A 21,477-nucleotide genomic window follows, 5' to 3' on the forward strand; every position below is an offset into this window, starting at 1 on the left:
GTCAGAGGGCTACAGCCTGACAGGGCTGTGAGGTCGTAGTAAATAGGAGACCAAACAATTTGGATCTACGGTAGGTTTTTACTAATCCAGACAGAGCTCCTGTTTTTCTGCTTCTACTCTATTCCCAAGAATTAGCTCTGTACATTAAACAGAGAAACTGGATCAGATGTGTAAGTTTCATGGGGCTCGGGTGTGTCAGATTTCACAAGCATCTCTGTACTTTCTTTTTGTAATTACAGACACAACAGAACAACAGATTAAAAAGCTTTATTCAAACTAGTAGGATCAGGCAGAACATTTAAGCAAATAAGCAACATCAAAATCTGACAATTAACTAGACACAAAAATAAAACAAGACCATTCTCTCCCATACTGTGTTTGATCCACTAAGTGGGATGGAACTGGATTAGGTTGGATGCAAGTCTTGAAGTTTTCTGTACAATATGCCTGGTAAATTAGCAGAGAAAAAGCAGAAATTTATAGCACAAATTAGAAACTTTTACATTTCCACAAATATCTCCCGAGCCATTCGATCACAGTGAATACAGAAGATATCAAAAAAGTATAAAAAACACAAAATATAAAGCATTTCAGGTTGCAGTAAATACGTCTAATGGTTCTTCATATTACGTCTGCTCTGAGTCCAAAAGGCTGAGCCCATAGCCGGAAACACTTCAGTAGTTCAAGGTATTTTATCATTGGGGGTAACTGCCATTTGTAATATATGACATGCCATTATTTCATTCATCAACAGTCATATACATCTTTTAAAATGCAGAAGGCACACAAGGAGCTCATCGTATGTGCAATGTACTCTTTTAAGCGCTGCTAGATACAACCAATACCAGCATTGATTGCACAAATAACTTCACAAATAACAGCCAGCCAGCTGTGTTTATGTCTGGGCAAACTGGTGTAGCACCAACACCAGGAAACAGTGATGGGGATAAAGATTGGTTCGATTTCACTGACTCAGAGCATGTAGCTCGATGCATCTGGAAATAGTTACTGCTTTCTTCAGTGATCGCATTAAGATTCGGTGCATATTAGTGCTGTCATCTGCATAATACTTTTTAAGCACTATCAATTTGTTCAGCATAGTCTTTGCTTATTTGTTGACTCAGCACTAGGATACTGCATCTATAATTAATGTTTAATTCTCCACATCACAAGCCAACATTCTAACCTTAACTAAAGGGTTCTGATTATTTAGCAGCCTAAGACGTGATCTTCCCAAGCTCCTTATTTCTAAAAAAATTGAGGTCCCGGGCTTCATTGCAGTGCAACAGCGCAACCTCTGAGGTCAAAAAAGTACCCTATCTTCCTTTTTAACTTATGCAGACTATTGAAACAACACCATATGCACTAAACTACAAATATGCAAAACAAAATGCTTTCGAAGAAGCTCACAGAAGCAGCATTAAAACTTAATATGTAAATAATTTATAAAAACAACTATTCATAAAACAACACCTTGCCTGCACCTGATATTTCCTTTGTATCACGGCAAAGGTAATACAATTTAATGTCCTTACTTTTTTCTTTAAACGAAGTATTTATCATGACAAAATATTTTTTTAATGTTCACTGCCATTTTATGTTTTAAAATTTATTACAATAATTTTCTCCTCATACAATGAATGTATTTTGATAGTTGACAGTTTTATCAACCTGATAATGGCAAATATATTATCCTAAAGTGTGTTTATACCTTATTAATTAGAAAAGAAAATTTATATTTGACCCTAGCAATTTTTTAACATATCCTTGGAATAAATATGTGCGCCTTCCTCAAACATTTATTATTTTAACAAGAGGAAACAGTGTATGCCAGTATTTAAATAAATACATTTTGTTGTTGTGTGTTTTTCTCCTCTCCAGTAAACCCAGATATCAGTTTTGTTGTTTACCCACACATATGTCTATTAAGTATGAATTGTACACCTGATGTTCAGGTCAAAAGTCATTTTGCTTTGAACTAGTCTCCATTTCTATAGAACTACAGAATCTACAATCAAATACGAAAAGAAACAGCATTTCTCCTACTTTTTCTCTTTCCTTTTTAAACTTTTTTTTTTAACACATTCATCACTGCTGAGTACAACAAACACTGTAAAAAAAACCAAGAGAAAATCTAAAATAAAAACTTTCTGCATGTTTCCAGTTGGCCTTTGTTGACTGGTAGGACTCATAAATCCATAGAAATTATTGTTTTGTAAAGAAAAACACCTAGTGCAAAACCTGAATCACTAACATACCCAGCTACAGTTCAGTATCAGATCAGCGGAAGAAACATATTCACCCTGATTTTTGTGTATTGTAAGTAGGCGTGTTTTTAATTTTTCCTTTAAAAAAGATGACATGATGGCAACTTACATATACAGATGGTATCTAGAACTACAGAACACAGCCTACACCCTGGAGAGAAGGCAAAAAGTGTCCATTGAGGAATTTCAGAGCAGAGAAGAGAGACTTATTTACTATGTGAGGCAACTGCAGAAATATCCAGAAATATTCTACTATAAATGATTTCAATTTAAAGTCCAAACATTTGGAACTGTTGTAGAATCATGCGGATTCATGCTTAGAAGAAAAACAAGAAGGTGGAAAGCAGAGGTGATCGGTCGTTGGCGTTTATATGTATGTGGAATTGGACAAGCTGGAGAGAAGAGCTGTTGGAGCAGAAGGAGTGTGGGAGGACAGCCGTTTTTACATTCTCTTTGTGAGTCACAGGGTTTCAGTCAGGGACTCCCATGAAGAGATGATTGTATCAGGGCAGTTCTCGTCTGGGCTCCTGCAAAGACATGGAACATCAAATTAGCTAAAACAGGAAGTTGCACCTCTAAATAAACTTGTAGAAAGTCCTCACTCATGCAACAGTGGATTGTGACTGGTTACTGCCACCATCTTTAACGTCACTAGGTTTTAGGGACATTTAAAATCAGCAAGGTGTGTCAATGTTTAGGTTCAAATTTTCTTTTCAAATTATTTCAGATCAATGTTGTTGAGGTTTTTGAATTTTTACAACACACATCTGAAATAAAGCATAATGTACGGGGGAAAAAAGAATAGACAGTCATTGTAATTAAAGCATGCACAAGCAGGCATCACATTATCTGGAATTCAAATAGCTGCTTCTACATTTGTGTCATGAAAAAAGTAGACCAGATTTTTGTGTTGGCACTTTCCACAAATTTGAAATACACGCATCGATATCTCATGTGCAAGGATGTGGAGATAATTGATACAGTCACTGCTCTCAGACATGTGACATGCTAGGAACGCTTTCAGGACAATTCATTCCATAATCCTTTTTTTTTTTTGCCTGTGCCATCACTTTGCCCTGAATCCCTGCCAAGCTAACCAGATGTGCACAATGCAAAGTCTGACCAGTAGCCAATTTTATCTTAATCTCCACTCTCAGAAAGCTGATAGGTTTTTGCACTTGAGAGGCCAGCCAATTTAAATGTAAGTGCTCACGATAGCAACTGCACTGGAATGGAGTTATATTTCAGACATTCAGAATAAAACTGGTACAGATGGAGATATTCAATTCTGCTACATATAGAGTGGAAGGTATATTGACCAAAGGGTTACGACACCAACAATTTCTACTGCGAACCAAAACATTTTATTTTACTTCTGATCTGAACCAAAAATGCATGACAAATAGAGCAGGATAGAGAATGACAGCGGCTCTACAGAATGTAGTTAGCAACCAGCATACCTCCAGTTGTAGAATGGACTTCCTTTCATTTTGAGAACTTAAGAACAGAAAAAAAAGAGACAAGTACATCAGCATGTGTGAAACATCAGACAGAAATCTCTCTCTGTCCATGCACCTGTGCATTTACACACAATCAAACTGTTTAATCTTTCAGTGGATCACTTGTTGCAGTTTAGCCTGTGGGCTCAGCTGTACAAAAGCAAACAACATCTGGACAGTCGACGGAGAGAGGAGAGCTGTGGGAGATTTGACAGACCCCTCAGCATGACACATCTCTCTCGGTACGGCCATGTAGCTGTTGTCCTTGAAGAAAACCCCTCCATGTCTGGGCTTCTTTGAAGCAACCCACCCCTCCCCACATCATAGCTCTACTTCTTATGCTACGATTGCATGTAATGCAATTACAATAAATGACCTACATTCTGCATAAGGCATCAATCTGTGGCACATTTTCAGTTTGGGGGTATTTGTTTGCCCTAATTATGCAGTGGAAAAAGCTGATAGTTCTCCCTAGAAACCAAGCGATAATAAAAATTAAGAGCAACATAATTCTCATCTTAATTCTTATGTTGGACGGATGCAAATATACAACTGGGAAGTTATGACTCTGGACATGTAAGGTACTACAACTACTGACAACCTGCAGATAATCTCTTCACCAGTATCTGCACCGGTGTCTTTATCTTTCAAACAATAGTGTCTAAATAAGAATGAAAGATAATTGCCTTTCTAATCTCACATATATGAGCAAGGTATCTACCTACACACACAAAAAAAAGTTTATTTATATACAACATTAAAGGACCCTAAAATAAGAATATTCTTATTTTGCATCCACAGTAAACAAAAACAAATGATTGCCTTCAAAGTTTTGCAAAAGTCTTTAACTTCTCAAATATTATTAGTATCTTCAATGACTTTGCATATTGCTAATGTGTTGTCTTTTTCATCAAAAATATAACATCATGCATTAAAATAAATTGCCTCCATAGCCAGCGACCAATTTACTTATACGCACCTCCAGCGTGGATGCTCTGGAGTCCGTGGTCTCGCTCGGCCCTATGCTCCTGGGTATACTGGACACAAAATACCCAGCTCCTTTGGGTATTATAGGCTGTCTCACAACCACTTTGCCCTTCCTGGTTTCTGCCAAGAATAAACTGTACCAGTAGGCATCACTGGAGATCAAGGTGGAATCGGCAATGGTGGAACTCCTCTGGCTGATCATGCTGTTTCTGCTGATCACACTGTTTCGGTTGGCTGGGGGGATCTTGATGGACTTTGGCTTTGGTTTTTGACACTTCAGCACAATAATAACTAAAATGGTTATCAGCAACAGAAATGACACGGCCCCTAAACCGATTACTAGGTAGAGGTTCAAGTCTGTGAAGGCATACTCTATTGGCAGTTCTGTGGTCTCTGAAAACGACATGACATGCTCCACTGTTGAGATCTTGATGGTGACGGTAGCAGAGAGAGCAGGGTTGCCATTGTCTTTGGCAACAATCACCAGTTGCTGTTGTCTTGGGTCTCTGTGACTGAACATTCTTGTTGTGCGGATTTCACCGTTGTACTGATCAAGGCTGAAAAGGGTCGTGTCTCTGATCGGCAGGAGCTGATATGTGACCCTGGCATTCTGCTCAGAATCGGCATCAATAGCGATCACTTTGGCCACCAGGTGCCCCTTATCTGTGGACCTTGGTATCACCTCCTCAACAACAGATCCCTGTGCCCGCCAAGGTGACACTATAAGAGGAGTGTTGTCATTTTGGTCCAGAATGATAATATGAACTGTGACGTTGCTGCTCAGCGGGGGGACGCCAGAATCTCTGGCTTCGATGTGGAAGAGGAAATCTCTTTCCCTCTCATAGTCAAACGTCTTCAGGGCATAAAGATCGCCGTTCTCAGGGTTGATGGAGAACAGCATTGACATGGACGTGTTAACAATCTCCTTCTCCATTATGAAATAAACCAAGTACTGGTTCTCATTGAGATCTGGGTCAAATGCACTAAGAGATGTCAACAAGGCCCCTGGGAGATTATTCTCCACAACATGGATAGTGTAGAATGACTGGGGGAATTTGGGTGCATTGTCATTGACGTCCAATATCTCCAAACTGATGGTTTCATTCTCGGATAAAGGTGGTGATCCTTTGTCCGTCACCCTCAGTGTGATGTCATATTTACTCATTATCTCTCGGTCCAGTGGCTTGGAAACCAGCAGCTCAAAGTGACCCTCTGAGGACTTGTTCAACAGGAATGGTAGAGTCTGCTGCTGAATCAAAGTGAGCTCCACTTCCCCATTGTGCCCGGAGTCCCTGTCTCTGACAGTGATCACTGCAATCAGTGTCCCCACCAAGGCGTCCTCAGTCAGCAAACTTTTCACAGACTTGATGGCCACCTCTGGGTAGTTATCATTCAGATCAGTGACAAACAACATGACTTTACAGTGACCTGACAGCGAGGTTGTGCCCCTATCCTGAGCCTGTATGAACATCTCAAAGCTTTGACTCTCCTCGTAGTCGATCACCCCCTTCACCTTGATCTCACCTGAGTTTGGATCGAGAGAGAAGAGCTCTTGGGTTTTCTCTGAGGTGTACAGTGTGTATGAATACACCAGCTGCGAGTTTGTGCCTTCATCCAAATCTGTTGCGTTTAAGGTCAAGACCACCGACCCCACAGCGGCGTTCTCCGACACGTTGACTGTATAGATGGGCTGACTGAACACGGGGGCGTTGTCATTGATATCCAGAACGTTAATAATGATGCTGGCAGTGCCGGAGCGGGGAGGAACCCCTCCATCCACAGCCGTTAAAATCAAATTATGGACGGCGTGCTCTTCTCTGTCCAATTTACCTTTCAGCACCAAATCGACATATTTAGAGCCATCGCTGCCTGTCTGTATGTCGATGTTGAAGTATTTGCTTTCACTGAGATAGTAGGTCTTGATTGAATTCGCCCCCACATCTGCATCCACGGCGTTTGTCAATGAAAATCTCTCACCGGGAGGGGTTGCCTCCGAGATGTCCAAGTGCATTGTCCTTCTGCGAAACACTGGCGCGTTGTCGTTGATGTCCATGATTTCTAACTCGATGTTAAAAATGCGAATGGGATTTTCCAGTATGACATCCATTTTCAGAAAGCACGAGGTGGTTTTAGTCATGCATATGCTCTCCCGGTCTATTTTATCCCGGATAACGAGCTCCCCCGTTTCTTTGTTGATGTCAAGGTAATTTTTGCTGTGAATGACATCGAGCTTCGCGCTGCGCTGCACCAAACTGCGAACATCCAAACCCAAATCCGTGGCTAGGTTGGCGACAAAAGAGCCCTCTTCCATCTCCTCCGGAATGGAGTAGCGAGTGATGGATAGCGCGCATCCCCATATTGCAATGAATATAAAAACAGCCCCGATCAGCCGTGTCCGTAAAGGTGCAATGACCAGCGCCATGGTTTTGGTGTTTTAAAATCTAAAAATGATACCGATCAGGTTGTCTTGATGAAGAGGAGCGCCGGTGTCATTCTTGCCTCCACGCGTTCTGTGGAAGGCCACATACAATAGGCTACAGTACAGCTGGAGGAGCTGCGCTCTCAAGGCTGTGCTCTGCAGGGGCGTAGGCAGCGTCTGTGTGGGCTGGTCGGGTGGCCTCACTGGAATTAAGAATGCCACATCTGGAAAGGCTGAATGAGAAATTCAACTTCAACATAAACCGTATTAGAGTTGACGTAAAATAAGAACAAGGGCAGCCTTAATGTTTGATGTGTTAATCAAGTTAAGAATTTCAAAGTAATAATGGCAGCGAAGTGCTTTCTGGACAACATATTTAAATTTCATAGCAATCACCTGTGTGTTTGTTTTAGTTTTTAGTAGGATTCTTGAAAAAAACTACTGGGAATAATTCTATGAAATTCAAGGGTGCGACATGTGCCAAGCAAAATAAATAAATAAATACATAAATAAATAAATAAATAAATAAATAAATAAATAAATAAATAAATAAATAAATAAATAAATAAATAAATTTTAAAAAAATTACAGAAGACTAAAAGATCCAACACACTTTTTTCAAGATCACCCATATTTAAATGTTATACTTAATAAATTGAAAATCAGAAACACAATTTCCACATAAAATTATGGAAAGAGTAAAATGGGCCTGTAAAACTCTAATTTTAATATTTAGGACATTTTATTTAGTATCAAAGATTCTTTACTTAAGATATGACTTTTTTACCAACAAGAACTCAGTGTATTTTTATTTCTGTCCTCTTTCAATCCAACAAATAAGTTTTAAACGTGTCGCTACTGGTATGTTGGAAGGAACATAATTTCATGCCTAGCAGTAACTTTGAGGTGACTAACAGGAAAGCTTGAATTGAGTGTACAGTCCATTGTGGACGGTCAGACCCGTAACCCATGCAGTTTTCTCTGTGTTTCTTCTTACTGCTGTACTTTGAAACAGTTTCGACGCGATCAGAGAGAGGAGGTTGGTCTGTATTCCTCTACTGTAGCGCCATCAGGTGGTAATTTAGAGAATTACAAGAATGTCTGGACACCACACACACACACACACACACACACACACACACACACACACACACACACACACACACACACACACACACACACACACACACACACACACACACACACACACACACACACACACACACACACACACACCATGATGTGTGTTACCATGATGTATTTATTTTGAACTGAAGTACACTTTAATATAACAACTAAGCCAGCATATCTAATTCATGTGACACGGTTAAAGATTTGTGTTACACACTGCTTAAGGAATCTTAAACTGTGTCCTGCCAACTACGTGGTCTAATCAGTATGTAGAGCAGGAGAGATGGATGAGAACTCACTTCCTACGTTATATGAGCTTTCGTGACTCTGAATTACTCTACATTTCATACTAATGTTTGTTCAAAGTTAAAGCTGAAACGATAATATCTGAGACAAATATAGAATTAAATGTTGAACTTTTATACAATACAGAGACGTGAGATAAAAAAATGGTTAGGCTCTTCAAACTTATTGGTGAGAGAAAGGTGACCTCTAGTGGAAGAAAAGAGGAACATCTTTTCAGCAGAGACGCGTACGGAAACTCAAACTCCACGTATGATATTATATGTATCCTTGTTCAGTTATTCTTGGTGCTAGTTTTTAGATAAATTCTGGTTTGATCATTTGTATTTTTTAAATATGTGGTTGTGTGTGTGTGTGTGTGTGGGGGGGGGGGGGGGTTATTGTAAGTCAGTGGTAACATACACTCAACAAAAATAAAAACGCAACACTTTTGTTTTTGCTCCCATTTTTCATGAGATGGACTTAAAGATCTATAATTCATTCCAGATACACAATATTAGCATTTCTCTCGAACATTGTTCACAAAATCTGTCTGAATGTGTGATAGTGAGCGCTTCTGCTTTGCTGAGATAATCCATCCCACCTCATAGTGTGCCACATCAAGATGCTGATCTGACATCATGATTAGTGCACAGGTTCACCTTACACTGCCCACAATAAAAGGCCACCCTGAAACGTGCAGGTTTTTTTGCTTTATTGGGGGTTCTGGGGACTCAGAACCAGTCAGTATCTGGTGTGACCACCATTTGCCTCATGCAGTGCAACACATCTTATTCGCATAGAGTTTATCAGATTGTCAATTGTGGCCTGTGGAATGTTGGTCCACTCCTCTTCAATGGCTGTATGAAGTTGCTGGATATCAGTGGGAACTGGTACACGCTGTCGTATACGCCGGTCAAGCGCATCCCAAACATGCTCAGTGGGTGACATCCGGTGAGTATGCTGGCCATGCAAGAACTGGGACATTTTCAGCTCCCAAGAATTGTGAACAGATCCTTGCACCATGGGGCCGTGCATTATCTTGCTGAAACATGAGGTGATGTTCATGGATGTATGGCACAACAATGGGCCTCAGGATCTCATCACGGTATCTCTGTGCATTCAAAATGCCATCAATTTATGCACCTGTGTTCTTCGTCCATAACAGATGCCTGCCCATACCATAACCCCACCACCATGGGCCACTCGATTCACAACACTGACATCAGCAAAGCACTCACCCACACGATGCCACACACGCTGTCACCCATCTGCCCTGAACAATTTAAACCGAGATCATCCGTGAAGAGAACACCTCTCCAAAGTGCCAGACGCCATCGAATGTGACCATTTTCCAACTCAAGTCTGTTACGGCGACGATCTGGGGTCAGGTTAAGACCCCGATGAGGACGACGAGCATTCAGTTGAGCTTCCCCGAGACGGTTTCTGACAGTTTGTGCAGAAATTGTTTGGTTATGCAAACCAATTGTTGCAGCAGCTGTCTGGGTGGCTGGTCTCAGACAGTCTTGGGGGTGAACCTGCTGGATGTGGAGGTCCTGGGCTGGTGTGGCTACACGTGGTCTGCGGTTGTGAGGTTGGTTGGATGTACTGCCATATTCTCTGAAACGCCTTTGGAGACGGCTTATGGTGGAGAAATGAACATTCAATGCACGAGCAACAGATCTGGTTGACATTCCTGCTGTCAGCATGCCAATTGCAAGCTCCCTCAATGCTTGTGGCATTTTGCTGTGAGACAAAACTGCACATTTCAGGGTGGCCTTTTATTGTGGGCAGTATAAGATACACCTGTGCGCTAATCATGATGTCAGATCAGCATCTTGATGTGGCACACTGTGAGGTGGGATGGATTATCTCAGCAAAGCAGAAGCGCTCACTATCACACATGCAGACAGATTTGTGAACGATGTTTGAGAGAAATGGTAATATTATGTATCTGGAATGAATTATAGATCTTTAAAGTCCATCTCATGAAAAATGGGAGCAAAAACAAAAATGTTGCGTTTATATTTTTGTTGAGTGTACTTATGTCTCCTGAGGATTCTTGCTCTGACAGAGAGTTGAGAGTAAATCTGAAACGAGACCTCACCATTTAACTTTTTGAACATGGAGCATTTTTCTGAGGCAGTCAAGCCCAAACCCACCGGTCTATAAAAGTTCTTTTAAAAGTGGTGGGTCTTTGGGATTATTATCTTTGGGATTTACTGACCAGAATGTCAAGTAATTTTTTTCTTTTTAAACAGCATCTATATGTACAAGCCAGAACAAAGCTTTTATCAACTCTTACTGATTTCACTGAGTTTATTGATGGTGATTGTCATTACTGTTTAATTAATACAAAGAAACTGCAGTAGATGAATCCAAATCACATAAGCAAACTTGTTTATTATATAATCCAACAATAACAGAAAAAAACACAACAGTAAAATATAAGTGCAGAGTTGCGAATATATTTATTGATATTCATATGTTATGTAAAATATATACAAGGCAATTTGTCATATTAAACATAACTGTGGTTATCTGTACAGTAAATATACATTGCACACTTTTTTAACATACATTGACAATGTATGTAATTAGATGCTTTTACTGTTACCCATTACCTCATGTTGTTTTAAATGAATCTGTGCAGCATAAATAAAACAAATAATCAAACTAACTGAGGATAATGCAGAAACAATGCACTAATCGTCACTAAAAGCACCAGGGACTGATTGAATGATAGAGGTCTTACTTTAAAGATATACAACATTCATTAAAATAATGTCCATATAGATTATTCTTGCGACTCACAGGAAGTTGTTATCCTAAAAAACATGTCTTAGCCTCATAGAAACGTCTACTTTGATGATTATGCATTTTTTTCTGAAAGTTGCTGATATTTAATTTTGAATGAGTTCTTTCCATGATACAAAAATGCGTGTCTTCATGAAACTGGTTGATCATGGACACCTTTCATGTAACAGAGTGTCAGATGAAGAGACTCATGAACCTATTGAAGTCAGACATTCACTGCAGCGTCTCTGAGAACCAGTTACGTCTGAAAAGATAAAATCTCATTAATCTCACCTCTCTACTGCTGGGAATCAAAAGTCATCTTTAGTTTAGTGACTTATGATTAAAAAAAACCCTAATGTCTCCTGACTTCAGATTCTTTCTAAAATTAGAGCAGAAATGTACTCATAGAAATGAGTGGATTTAAATTCCACTGGAAAAAATAATAGCTGTCATTGCCTCGTCAGCCTCTGATTGCGGCACTTCCACAGGAGAAGCAATTTACAGTTATTAATGGGAAAAACAATGATGACATAGAAACCATACACACAATTTACAGCGTACAGTATCATTTAAATATAGCACTGTTTATAAGCCCATCATCTCTGTCGAACGGCTGATCGTAGTGTGAGACAAATCTCTTTTTCTTTCCAAAAGTAGAGAAAGTGTTGTACACATCCAGTTCTCCTCTGGATGCCAGCTTCAGAGTGCTGTAGTCAGATGTGGTACCGGGTATGTATACATTGTGCTGGTAGTCTGGGGGCTCAGGGGGAGGTTGGGTGTATTTTGGAACCCATGAATAGTTGGAAACGGCTCCTTCTTGAAGAGATATCTTGCAGTCTGCAGAAATGCACATAAATGACAGTTTCTGGAAGATTATTTCTGCAAAGACCACATATTTACATGGGACACACTTGAACTGCGTAGAGATGGTTTTAAGTGAATTTTCTTTTATTTTTTTTTTAGCCTTTTCACATTAAAGCATTGCGCTCCTTGCAGTGCCTTAAATAATCCCTGCGTTGGTGCATTGAAATCGCCCCCTACAGTTTTGGGATTGGTATTACCTGCTTTGCAGCTTACCATTTTATATTTCAAACTAAATCCCTATCACGCCTTCCCTCCACCCCCTGCTATCATCTTTCATGTGAACAATAACGAGCACATATTGCACAGCGCCCACTTACCTTTCATATGGTTTCCCCAGGTCCAGTACTGCGGTGCCACCGAGCAGGAAAAACCATCTGTATCATAATTCTGCTGACGAGAAAGGGTGCCCTCCATATTCGCTGAACTATACCTGAACAAATAAAGAACCAGCATAAGTGTTTGTGTGTGTGTGTGTGTGTGTGTGTGTGTGTGTGTGTGTGTGCGTGCGCGTGTGTGTGTGTGTGTTTGTGTTCACCTTTTGTATGCTGAGTTCCGCTGGTTTTTTGTCCAGGTCCAGTCCTTGTTCGAATACTTAAGCTGAACAGTTGAAACATAAAAAAAAGAAAATGTAACCACTCAAGTCGACCAATTACAGCTTTTTTGCGTCTTTGTATCAGATATGGAATATTTCATGAACTTTAAGTCTATTAAACAGCTCATTTTTATCTGCTATTCATGCCGAAAGGCTGAATTTAATAAATTCCAACCAAGGAAAACCTGACTTAAACTTTGCCGCAAGATCAGGAAAACCCAAGGGCAGTAATTAAGTTTTAACCAGTCTATTAAAATACTGCAGTTATTTTCTTACATTGACAAATTACTTAATGGGCACCGTAATGCAATATTATCTCAAAAATTAAGAAGAAAAAGTTGTCAAATCTACTTAATATTGCTAAATTAGTTAGCAATTAATCTACTTGTGTGACTAATGTGAAGTTTATTCTTGGTTAAACTAATCCTGTTAAAGTTTGCACAAAATCGTGTATCCTGATGTCAGTGCAGTATCCTTAAGGCTTTTTCCACACACCTTGGAAACACAACACCGTGGCATGGGTCAGACTGCAGAGCATGTTGACCCATGTGGGCTGTTCAAGGCTACTTCTTCAATTAATGATTTGATCGAAGCATTAAATTATTTTTCATCTTTAAAAATGGTATTGGATCAGCTATAATGTAAACATAAATAAATTAATGTATAAATTTCCAGTTTAACCCCTTTCAAACAATAACATAGTCTACTGTATGTCGGCTATAGTAGAATGTGTTAGAGCGCCCCCTAGTGTGTTAAATGCTTTTTGGACATCTACCATACACTCAACGCTGCTATTTCTTATTAAAACAAGTGGACGGCATAGAAACAGAGCGAAATCTAATTTTTAAAGTCTCATGTGAACATAACTCCTCCGCTGTGTTATTTATACTCCATCATGTTACCTCGTTTGGGGTTGCTGCTCTGTTGTTGACCAGTTCATGATTCTCTAGCGCGCTCCAGCCAGAGGTCAAGTAATCTGTACTCTTGGTGTTATTCTGCTGGACCGACATGATCGGACTGCAGGGCTTCAGAAACATGAAGTCGCTTTTGGACGACTCTGGTGTCAGACACATTTTGTAGCAATAAACCTGAGGAAGTGCGCCGCTGCTGCTCGTCTCCGCGCAACCCGAGGCGCCTGTTGACATCCGGACGTTCAAATTAGACTTTTTAAACACTTTTGTGGTGGTGGATGTTTCTGGGCGAGAGCAGCAGCAGCAGCAGCAGCAACAACAACGCATGCTGACAAAAGGGAAGTTGGAGTCTCTGTTGGACGATCTGCCCTTCAGCCTCCGCACTGCAACCAGGACGATGATAGCCACTAGGAATGTGAAGGAGATTGCGCCCAGAGACACGATTAAGTACAGGGTGAAGTTGGAGCTGTGATGCGAGCTTAGTGACAGGTCACCCAAATCGGGCTGCAAATCTGGCAGGCTGTCAACTACTGACAGAATGATGGAAACTGTGGCCGAGAGGGGTGGCTGACCATTGTCCTTCACGAGTATGACCAATCTGTGCCTCGCAGGGTCGTCCTCCACTAACTGTCGTATAGTTCTGATTTCGCCTGTGTACAGAGCAATGCTGAACAGACTCGGGTCCGTTGCTTGGAGCATTTGGTAAAGAAGACGAGAGTTCTGACCTGCGTCTGAGTCCACAGCTCTGATTTTGGCAACAAGGTGACCTGCATCCACCGACCTGGGTACCGCTTCAGTGGGTGTCGTGCCATTCGGGGAAACAGGTGACACAATCACAGGTGCATTGTCGTTTTGGTCCAAAATATAGATATTCACCGAAACGTTGTTTTTCAGAGGAGGGAAACCGGCGTCATGAGCCTGAACAGTGATCTGGAAGTTTTTAAGTTGCTCGTGGTCGAATGATCTCAGTGCGTAAATGTTCCCGTTATCTGAATTTATGGACACGTATGTGGACACGGGCATCCCCTGTATATCACCTTCTAGTATAGAGTAGGACAAGTATGCGTTTTGACCCAAATCCGGATCCAGGGCGGTAACTGAGCAAATGGAAGCTCCAGGCGCGTTATTCTCCGTTAGATATACTGCATATGAGGGTTGTTTGAAACGAGGCGCGTTATCATTGACATCTGACACTTGGACCAAAATAGTTTTCCTCGTGAACAAAGGTGGAGAGCCCATATCTCGAGCAGTGAGGGTGATGTTGTACTCCGCTGCTGTCTCTCTGTCCAGAAAATCACAAGTTACTAACGTGTAGTAGTTCTTGAAAGAGGAGTGGAGCTGGAATGGAGCGTGATGGGGAATCTCACAATCCACGTTCCCATTTTCACCTGAATCTTTGTCCGTTACGCTGATGACGGCTATCACCGTTCCCGGGGGCGCGTCTTCTTGCACAGGTGTGGAAACTGACGTCAGGATCACCTCTGGGAGGTTGTCATTTGTATCCAAAACATTCACCAGGACCTTACAGTGAACTGCTACAGCGGACGGACCCTTGTCTTTTGCCTGAACATAGATTTCATGCATTCTGGCCTTTTCGTAATCGATCACACCTTTGACTTTGATTTCGCCCGTGCGCGAGTCCACGCTGAAAAGCTGGCGCACTCTGATTGGAGCGTGTCCACTGAACGAATAGGTTATATCAGCATTTGGACCCTCGTCTAAGTCGGATGCATTAAGTTTTATGACAACTGTGCCTTTAGGTGGGTTTTCTGCCAGCCTCACTCTGTAAAACGACTGGTCAAACACAGGCGCGTTGTCATTTGCATCCAAAACGGTGATGTCAATTTGCGCAGTGCCGGATCTCTCTGGCGCGCCTCCGTCCACTGCCGTCAGGACCATTTGGTGCATACTTTGCTGCTCTCTGTCAAGTGAGTTTTGAAGGACTAGTTCAGCAAATTTGCTCCCATCGCTACGCGTCTGTATATCCAAAAGAAAATGTTCATTGACACTCAGCAAATAGGTGCGGAGTGAGTTGGATCCGACGTCGAAGTCCTGTGCGCTCTCAAGTGGGAAACGGGATCCTGGGGTAGCGGATTCCGATATGTCCAGATTAAACTCTGTCCACGGGAAACTAGGAGAGTTGTCATTCACGTCCAGAATTTCCACCTCCACCCTGTACAGCTCCAGAGGGTTTTCTATGACCACTTGCAAATGAAAAGAACAGGACAAACGCTGTTCGCATAGTTCTTCACGATCAATTCTTTCATTGACGAATAAAACCCCATTTTCTAAATTGACCTCCACGTATTGCTTTTTGGAACCTGATACAATCCGGAATCGACGCGCGGAGAGTTTGTCCAAATCCAAGCCCAGGTCCTCTGCAATGTTGCCCACAAAAGCTCCATGCTCCAACTCCTCAGGGATAGAGTAGCGAATCTGTCCGAAAACTGCATCCAATAAACACATGAACAACGCAAACCGACACACCACGCTCCATCTCCCGTCCAGTCTTTTCTCTGCCCCTTGCGCGTCCATTTGGATGGAGTGACACCACAACTCACATCAATAACTAACTGTAGTGCGCGCATGCAATATGACTAAGACTAAAGTGTGCCAAGTAGTACAACCTGGAGAGGAAAATTAAACCATGACATTTGGTGGGACTGGTACAACGACTGGCTGCCCAGAGAAAGGAGAGGAGAGATAGAAAGGGATGTGCAAGGGCTAGTAGCCTGTCTCAGATTAGTGTGCGTTGTGTGTGCGCGCTTGTGTTTATTATTGGCCCTACTGTTCCAGTGGAGGGGAAACGACATCTGCTCGGATAATCTTTCCTGCTCATACTAGCCCGATCAAATTCATGTCACAGACTCTGGGCTTTGACCACAAGTTATACGTGCCCGATTCAATTTCTTATAAGTACATTTTATCATTTTGAAGTAGTACAGTAGAGCCTTTTATTCATCATGTTCATTTTGACTTATAAAAAAGTGGTCCAGGGGTGCAGGGCTAGATTTAATCAAGATGATATTGGAATGAAAAACCTATCAGACAATTCGTATTATTTCACCAATGGATAAAAAATATATATAATTTAAAATAACTTTTGTATTCGAAACTTCTCACTGCAGTAACAGTAGCAGCAAACAGCAGAAGGAAATCAATGTGAAAATGTCATTTTTTCCCCCCACCACCTGACAGGACCCTCGAAAAAATCAAAGAAAAAGAAGATGAGGCACTAACCCAACTACCTTAAATTTCCATTTAATGAAAGTAGAAAACACTTTGAACCCTTAGAGGAATACAAGACCAGATTATAGCATATCCTCAAAGTAAAGTCTACATATTAATTATATGGTTAATATAACAGAGAACAACTGAGAAATAACTACAGAAGGAATATTATAGTGATGTACAATATAATCTGTTTAGGAAAACAGCTCAAATTCTCAGACATCATTGCAGTACCGTGACAGGTATCCCTCCTTTTAAAAACAGATTCTCTCAGCCTATTTTTAATGTATTAAACCTGGGATAGATAAGGTTGTATTAGTTTACCATCCACTTCAATGCACCACCCGTTTTCTCTGAAAAGCCCAGTTCCCTTGGTTAAAAGCTGAAAACACAATCTGTCTGCAGGAATGAAACTGCAGCAGATGGTGAGGTTTTTCATGGGCTCATGCTCTTTTTAATTAATGGAATGGAGATTAGAGGGCATTTTCCCTGGATCATTAGTGAACAGAGGAATTAAGACATTTTGTGAGGAATAATCCCAGAGCTATCCATGTGATGCACATGTGGTTTTCTCTCAGTGGTCATACTGACCTGCTTTTCACAGCCATAAGTGCATGGCATCACTTTCGCATTGCAGAAACTAAGTAGCTGGGATAAGGGGACACTACCAGCACATTTAGGGATCAAAAAATACAAAAGAGATTATCTCTCTGCCACTCTCGCTGTCTCGTTTGCATACACACACACACACGCACGCACGCACGCACACACACACACACACACACACACACGGTCTCTCTCTGTCTCTTACTCAAGGGCAAAAGTAGAATATCAAACCCTTTGTCTGTAACTACTTTCCAGCTTTAAACTGTAGGATTAGAATAGGTTAGCCTATATTCTGCAGCTTTTAACACTTAAGCTGTTTTAGCTGGAAAAATGTCGTGCATTCCCCTTAAATGGAAAAAAACTGTCCTCCATGCAGCATCTTCTGAGTGCAACTAATTATTTCGAATTCCTTTTAATGTCTTGTGGAGCATTACAGATCCTCTGCACCACCTGGTACGAAGAGCCAACAGCAAACTGACAGCAGGGACTTCTCACATAATTGACTGCTATGGTTATGAGGGAAATTGTAGCATCTATTCTCTTTTTTGTCTTGCCACAGCGTAAACAAAGGCAATGTGTCCCCATTAAATTATGCTACACATATGGAAAAGGAGTGTTAATCAGATGGATTTGGAGTGAGCCTGCTGAACGGAGAAAGATTGTGCCCTGTGGTGTGGAAGTGTGGAGGCATGGTAAGAAAGAAGCTGGTGGTTTGGGTTCATCAGATGCACTCAATAGAACAAATAACATTAACGTATAATTGTATTTTGAGTCCAATTTGGGAATCCCATTTGTAAACATAGATTTTCATAAATAAATTAAGCAATTCACTAGTCTGCAAAAAAACCCTATTGGATATTAACTCATGCAAATAGTTGTCTGTTTATTATTACCGGTAGTCTTGTTGAGGCAGAAGAAAATGTTCTCTTTTCCATTAGAAAGCAGGAACATTGGTGGATGAAAAAACCTGTAAGAGAGGAGATAAATTCATTTAACTTCAGCAGAAATATTAGAATAATATTATTTTCATAGGTGCAACCATATCAAACCAAAGCTGTGAAGAAGCGACATACAGTATATTCTTTTGAATCGGCCCTTCGCCCAGGGTTCCATACATTGAACAGCATAAGATTATTGATGAGGTAACGATAAAATATAGGTTCAGTGAAGTTATTGAATTTTATGAGTGTCAGAGGAAAGAGGGTCAGCTACATGAGGGCCTCCTAACACTGATGGCTCAAAAACCCTTTGAAATCATTACCCCCCCCCAAAAAAACCCCCAAAAACCATAAAAACCACAAAAAAAACCCTTGTCAGCCCGCAGCACAGCACTTCTCTATTTCTTTGATCTAAAAACTGATCATAACAAGTTTTGGTTGCTAAAGTTGTGGAAAAAGTGATAATTCTGTTGTATTTTTCAACTGCTTTTTCATTTTGAACCCCCGGAATACATGTCCACTGGACTGTTTGAGCATTTTTTCACTTAAAAAAAAAGTATATTTCTGAATTTTTATTTCTTTCATTTGATATCATCTTTGCAATTTGACACTTGATTTGGAAAAACATTTGTTGATTAGCAATTAATAATCTGGTAGCATTGTCATTTATAGATGACAGAAATTGTCATCTAAACACTTTTTTTTGTAACTACTAGAATACTAGATAACATGCTGCCCTTTGTGACACCAACAGAGTGGATGCTCGTGATTTTTCTCACGTTCTGAAAAAATTATGTCTGGAATTCCTTCCATCATCCACTCAGTCCTTATTTGGTCCAAATATCAGCCGTTTGAGCTCAGAAGCCATGAAATAAGCCATGAGCACTGTGTGCTCAACAAAAAACAATGATCACAAGTCTGAATAAAGCAAGAAAGTGTGTTTTTTTTTTTTTTTTAATTTTAGAGTCAGAGATTATGGAGCAATTCAGGTCAATGCCGGATATGGAGACTAAACAATTACCCCACCAACCAACAGATGTCTCTGTGCAGAACACACCAACACCATGCTCCACTGGAGCGACTGCTCACGGTATGTGGTCTAATTTTCTTTACCAAGACAACAAGAAAAGCTTCACTTCTGTGGAAATGATCTTGACTGCTGCAGAACAGGAAGGAAGACTGCAGTTCGGAGTTAAAACTTGTCCTCCTTTGACCTACTGCGTTCATGTAAAGAATTTCTATGCAAATTTGAGCTTTTAGATAATTTTATTACATTTGCCGTTCACAAAACCACATGACATTTAATCCATTTCTCTTCTTTAATTTGTTAGATATTGTATTACAACATTACAGAAAAGGTGACTAAATAATTTTAGTTTGTCACGGCCATATTATATGGTCATGACAAATCCACATATATTAAAACCATTTGACAATACTCAACATCCGTTCCTAATTCATGTTTCTCTCACTGTCATGTTAATGTTCTAGACAGATGCCATCTTTATGTATGAAGCCCTGTGGCCTCAAAAAATTCATCCCATGTCCAGAAATAGCAGATATCTGATCAGCAAATGAAAACAACTGTGCTCCTGTGTACGCAACCTGAAAGTAAAAGCAGCAAAAGACCTTTTTTTCTCTGAATGCGTTTTGACATGTAGCAAACACACACATCCAAAAAAGAGAACTAAAAAGAAAAGGAACTGAATCCCATTGCCAAGGCGTTAAAACATTTTCTGTAATCGTACCTTGATCCGGATCCGATTCAAAATCAAATTCTTTCTCCTCCATTCCACAGGTCTTTGCAAAATCATTTTAAAAGGCTTTGAGGAATTCTGTGAACTATTAAATTCACTGGTAATGAAATATAATCCTGGTCCACATTGCATGTGGACATTCCATATGTGCCTAAAAAGTTTTAGAGGATGTGAATAAAAAGGATTATTTCTTTGATTCATATCTGGATCTGCTGCAAAAACTACACACACCCAGCTCTTCTTTCTGGTAAATACCTGTACGGTATTCTATAGCATACGACACACGACGTAATTACTGATGTAGTTCATGAATTTCAACAGTACAGGATTGTCTCAAATCAGATGTTGCTGAGTGTTTTTAAGAAATGATGGACACAAATCATGCACATTCTGATTGGTTGAATACACCTCGTTATTCTCTGCTCTAACCGACGCCTGCTTGGCGGGCATTTCCACAAGTTTGAACAGGCATGTAAAGCCCTCCATAGTACAGTACTCAGCCAAGATGGTAACCGCTCAGGATGAAAATTCCAACAATATGTTGCAGTATACTGCATTTTGACATACTTAAAGGTGTAGATGCAAGTAGTATGCCATTTGAGACGCAGTACCTGCCAGGAAATTAGACAATACTTCCTGGTGACCTCACAGTGGCATGTGGCACCTGAACTTTTCTGTAGTTCAAAAAAAATCAGACAATCTCTTCAGACCAATGCTCAGTCATGGTCTCAGTTCCAGTTTTCCCTCTTGTCCTCTTTATCCTGCATCACTCACACTCAATCCACTCATTCCTGTCACATGTGTTGCTGCAGCCTCCTGCTTCCCATTGCCAATCAGGCTCCATCCCACTTAAACTCTCAGACCCCAGTTCGCTGCCAGGTTGGTGTCTTCAACTCATCCTACTCTTCAGCTTTCTGGGACTTCCATGTGATTTTGCTTGTTTGTCTGTTCCTTGCTTCATCTTCTGTCAACCTGCTGTAGGAATTTGATTATTAAAACTATGAATGTGGAATTCTCCCTGTGTGAACTGCGTTTGGGTCCTAACCACACCCATTACACAGACAAGAGAATGTTTTGGTCTCATGTGAACAACTTCAAAAAAGTTCTGAGATGGACCCAAAAAGAGATATAAGGAAATTGCAGTTAAATTATTTAAAAATTAAACACACACTTGCTGTCAGCTTTCAGTGCATG

At 40.6% G+C, this 21,477-nt stretch overlaps 2 protein-coding genes across 3 annotated transcripts; both read right to left on the reverse strand.

Moving 5' to 3' along the window:
• Positions 1–251: 251 nt before the first annotated feature.
• On the reverse strand, positions 252–7,271 carry LOC137606276 (protocadherin alpha-C2-like). Of its 2 annotated transcripts, XM_068331467.1 has the most exons (3): positions 4,746–7,271; positions 3,728–3,764; positions 252–2,794 (listed from the first exon to the last, which is right to left on the reverse strand). In XM_068331467.1, exons 1-2 carry the CDS (start codon positions 7,173–7,175, stop codon positions 3,753–3,755), a joined length of 2,442 nt encoding a protein of 813 aa, XP_068187568.1. In that variant the 5' UTR covers positions 7,176–7,271; the 3' UTR covers positions 252–2,794; positions 3,728–3,752. The 2 variants fall into 2 exon arrangements, with proteins under 2 accessions (XP_068187568.1, XP_068187567.1); XM_068331466.1 differs by lacking the exon at positions 3,728–3,764.
• A 3,809-nt stretch (positions 7,272–11,080) lies between these two features.
• Positions 11,081–16,263, reverse strand: LOC137606513 (protocadherin-10-like). Its single transcript, XM_068331788.1, has 4 exons — positions 13,743–16,263; positions 12,784–12,845; positions 12,566–12,678; positions 11,081–12,221 (listed from the first exon to the last, which is right to left on the reverse strand). Exons 1-4 carry the CDS (start codon positions 16,215–16,217, stop codon positions 11,950–11,952), a joined length of 2,922 nt encoding a protein of 973 aa, XP_068187889.1. The 5' UTR covers positions 16,218–16,263; the 3' UTR covers positions 11,081–11,949.
• Positions 16,264–21,477: the final 5,214 nt, after the last annotated feature.

The sequence above is a fragment of the Antennarius striatus genome, chromosome 13, assembly GCF_040054535.1.
Source record: "Antennarius striatus isolate MH-2024 chromosome 13, ASM4005453v1, whole genome shotgun sequence".
NCBI classification, from domain to species: Eukaryota; Metazoa; Chordata; class Actinopteri; order Lophiiformes; family Antennariidae; genus Antennarius; species Antennarius striatus.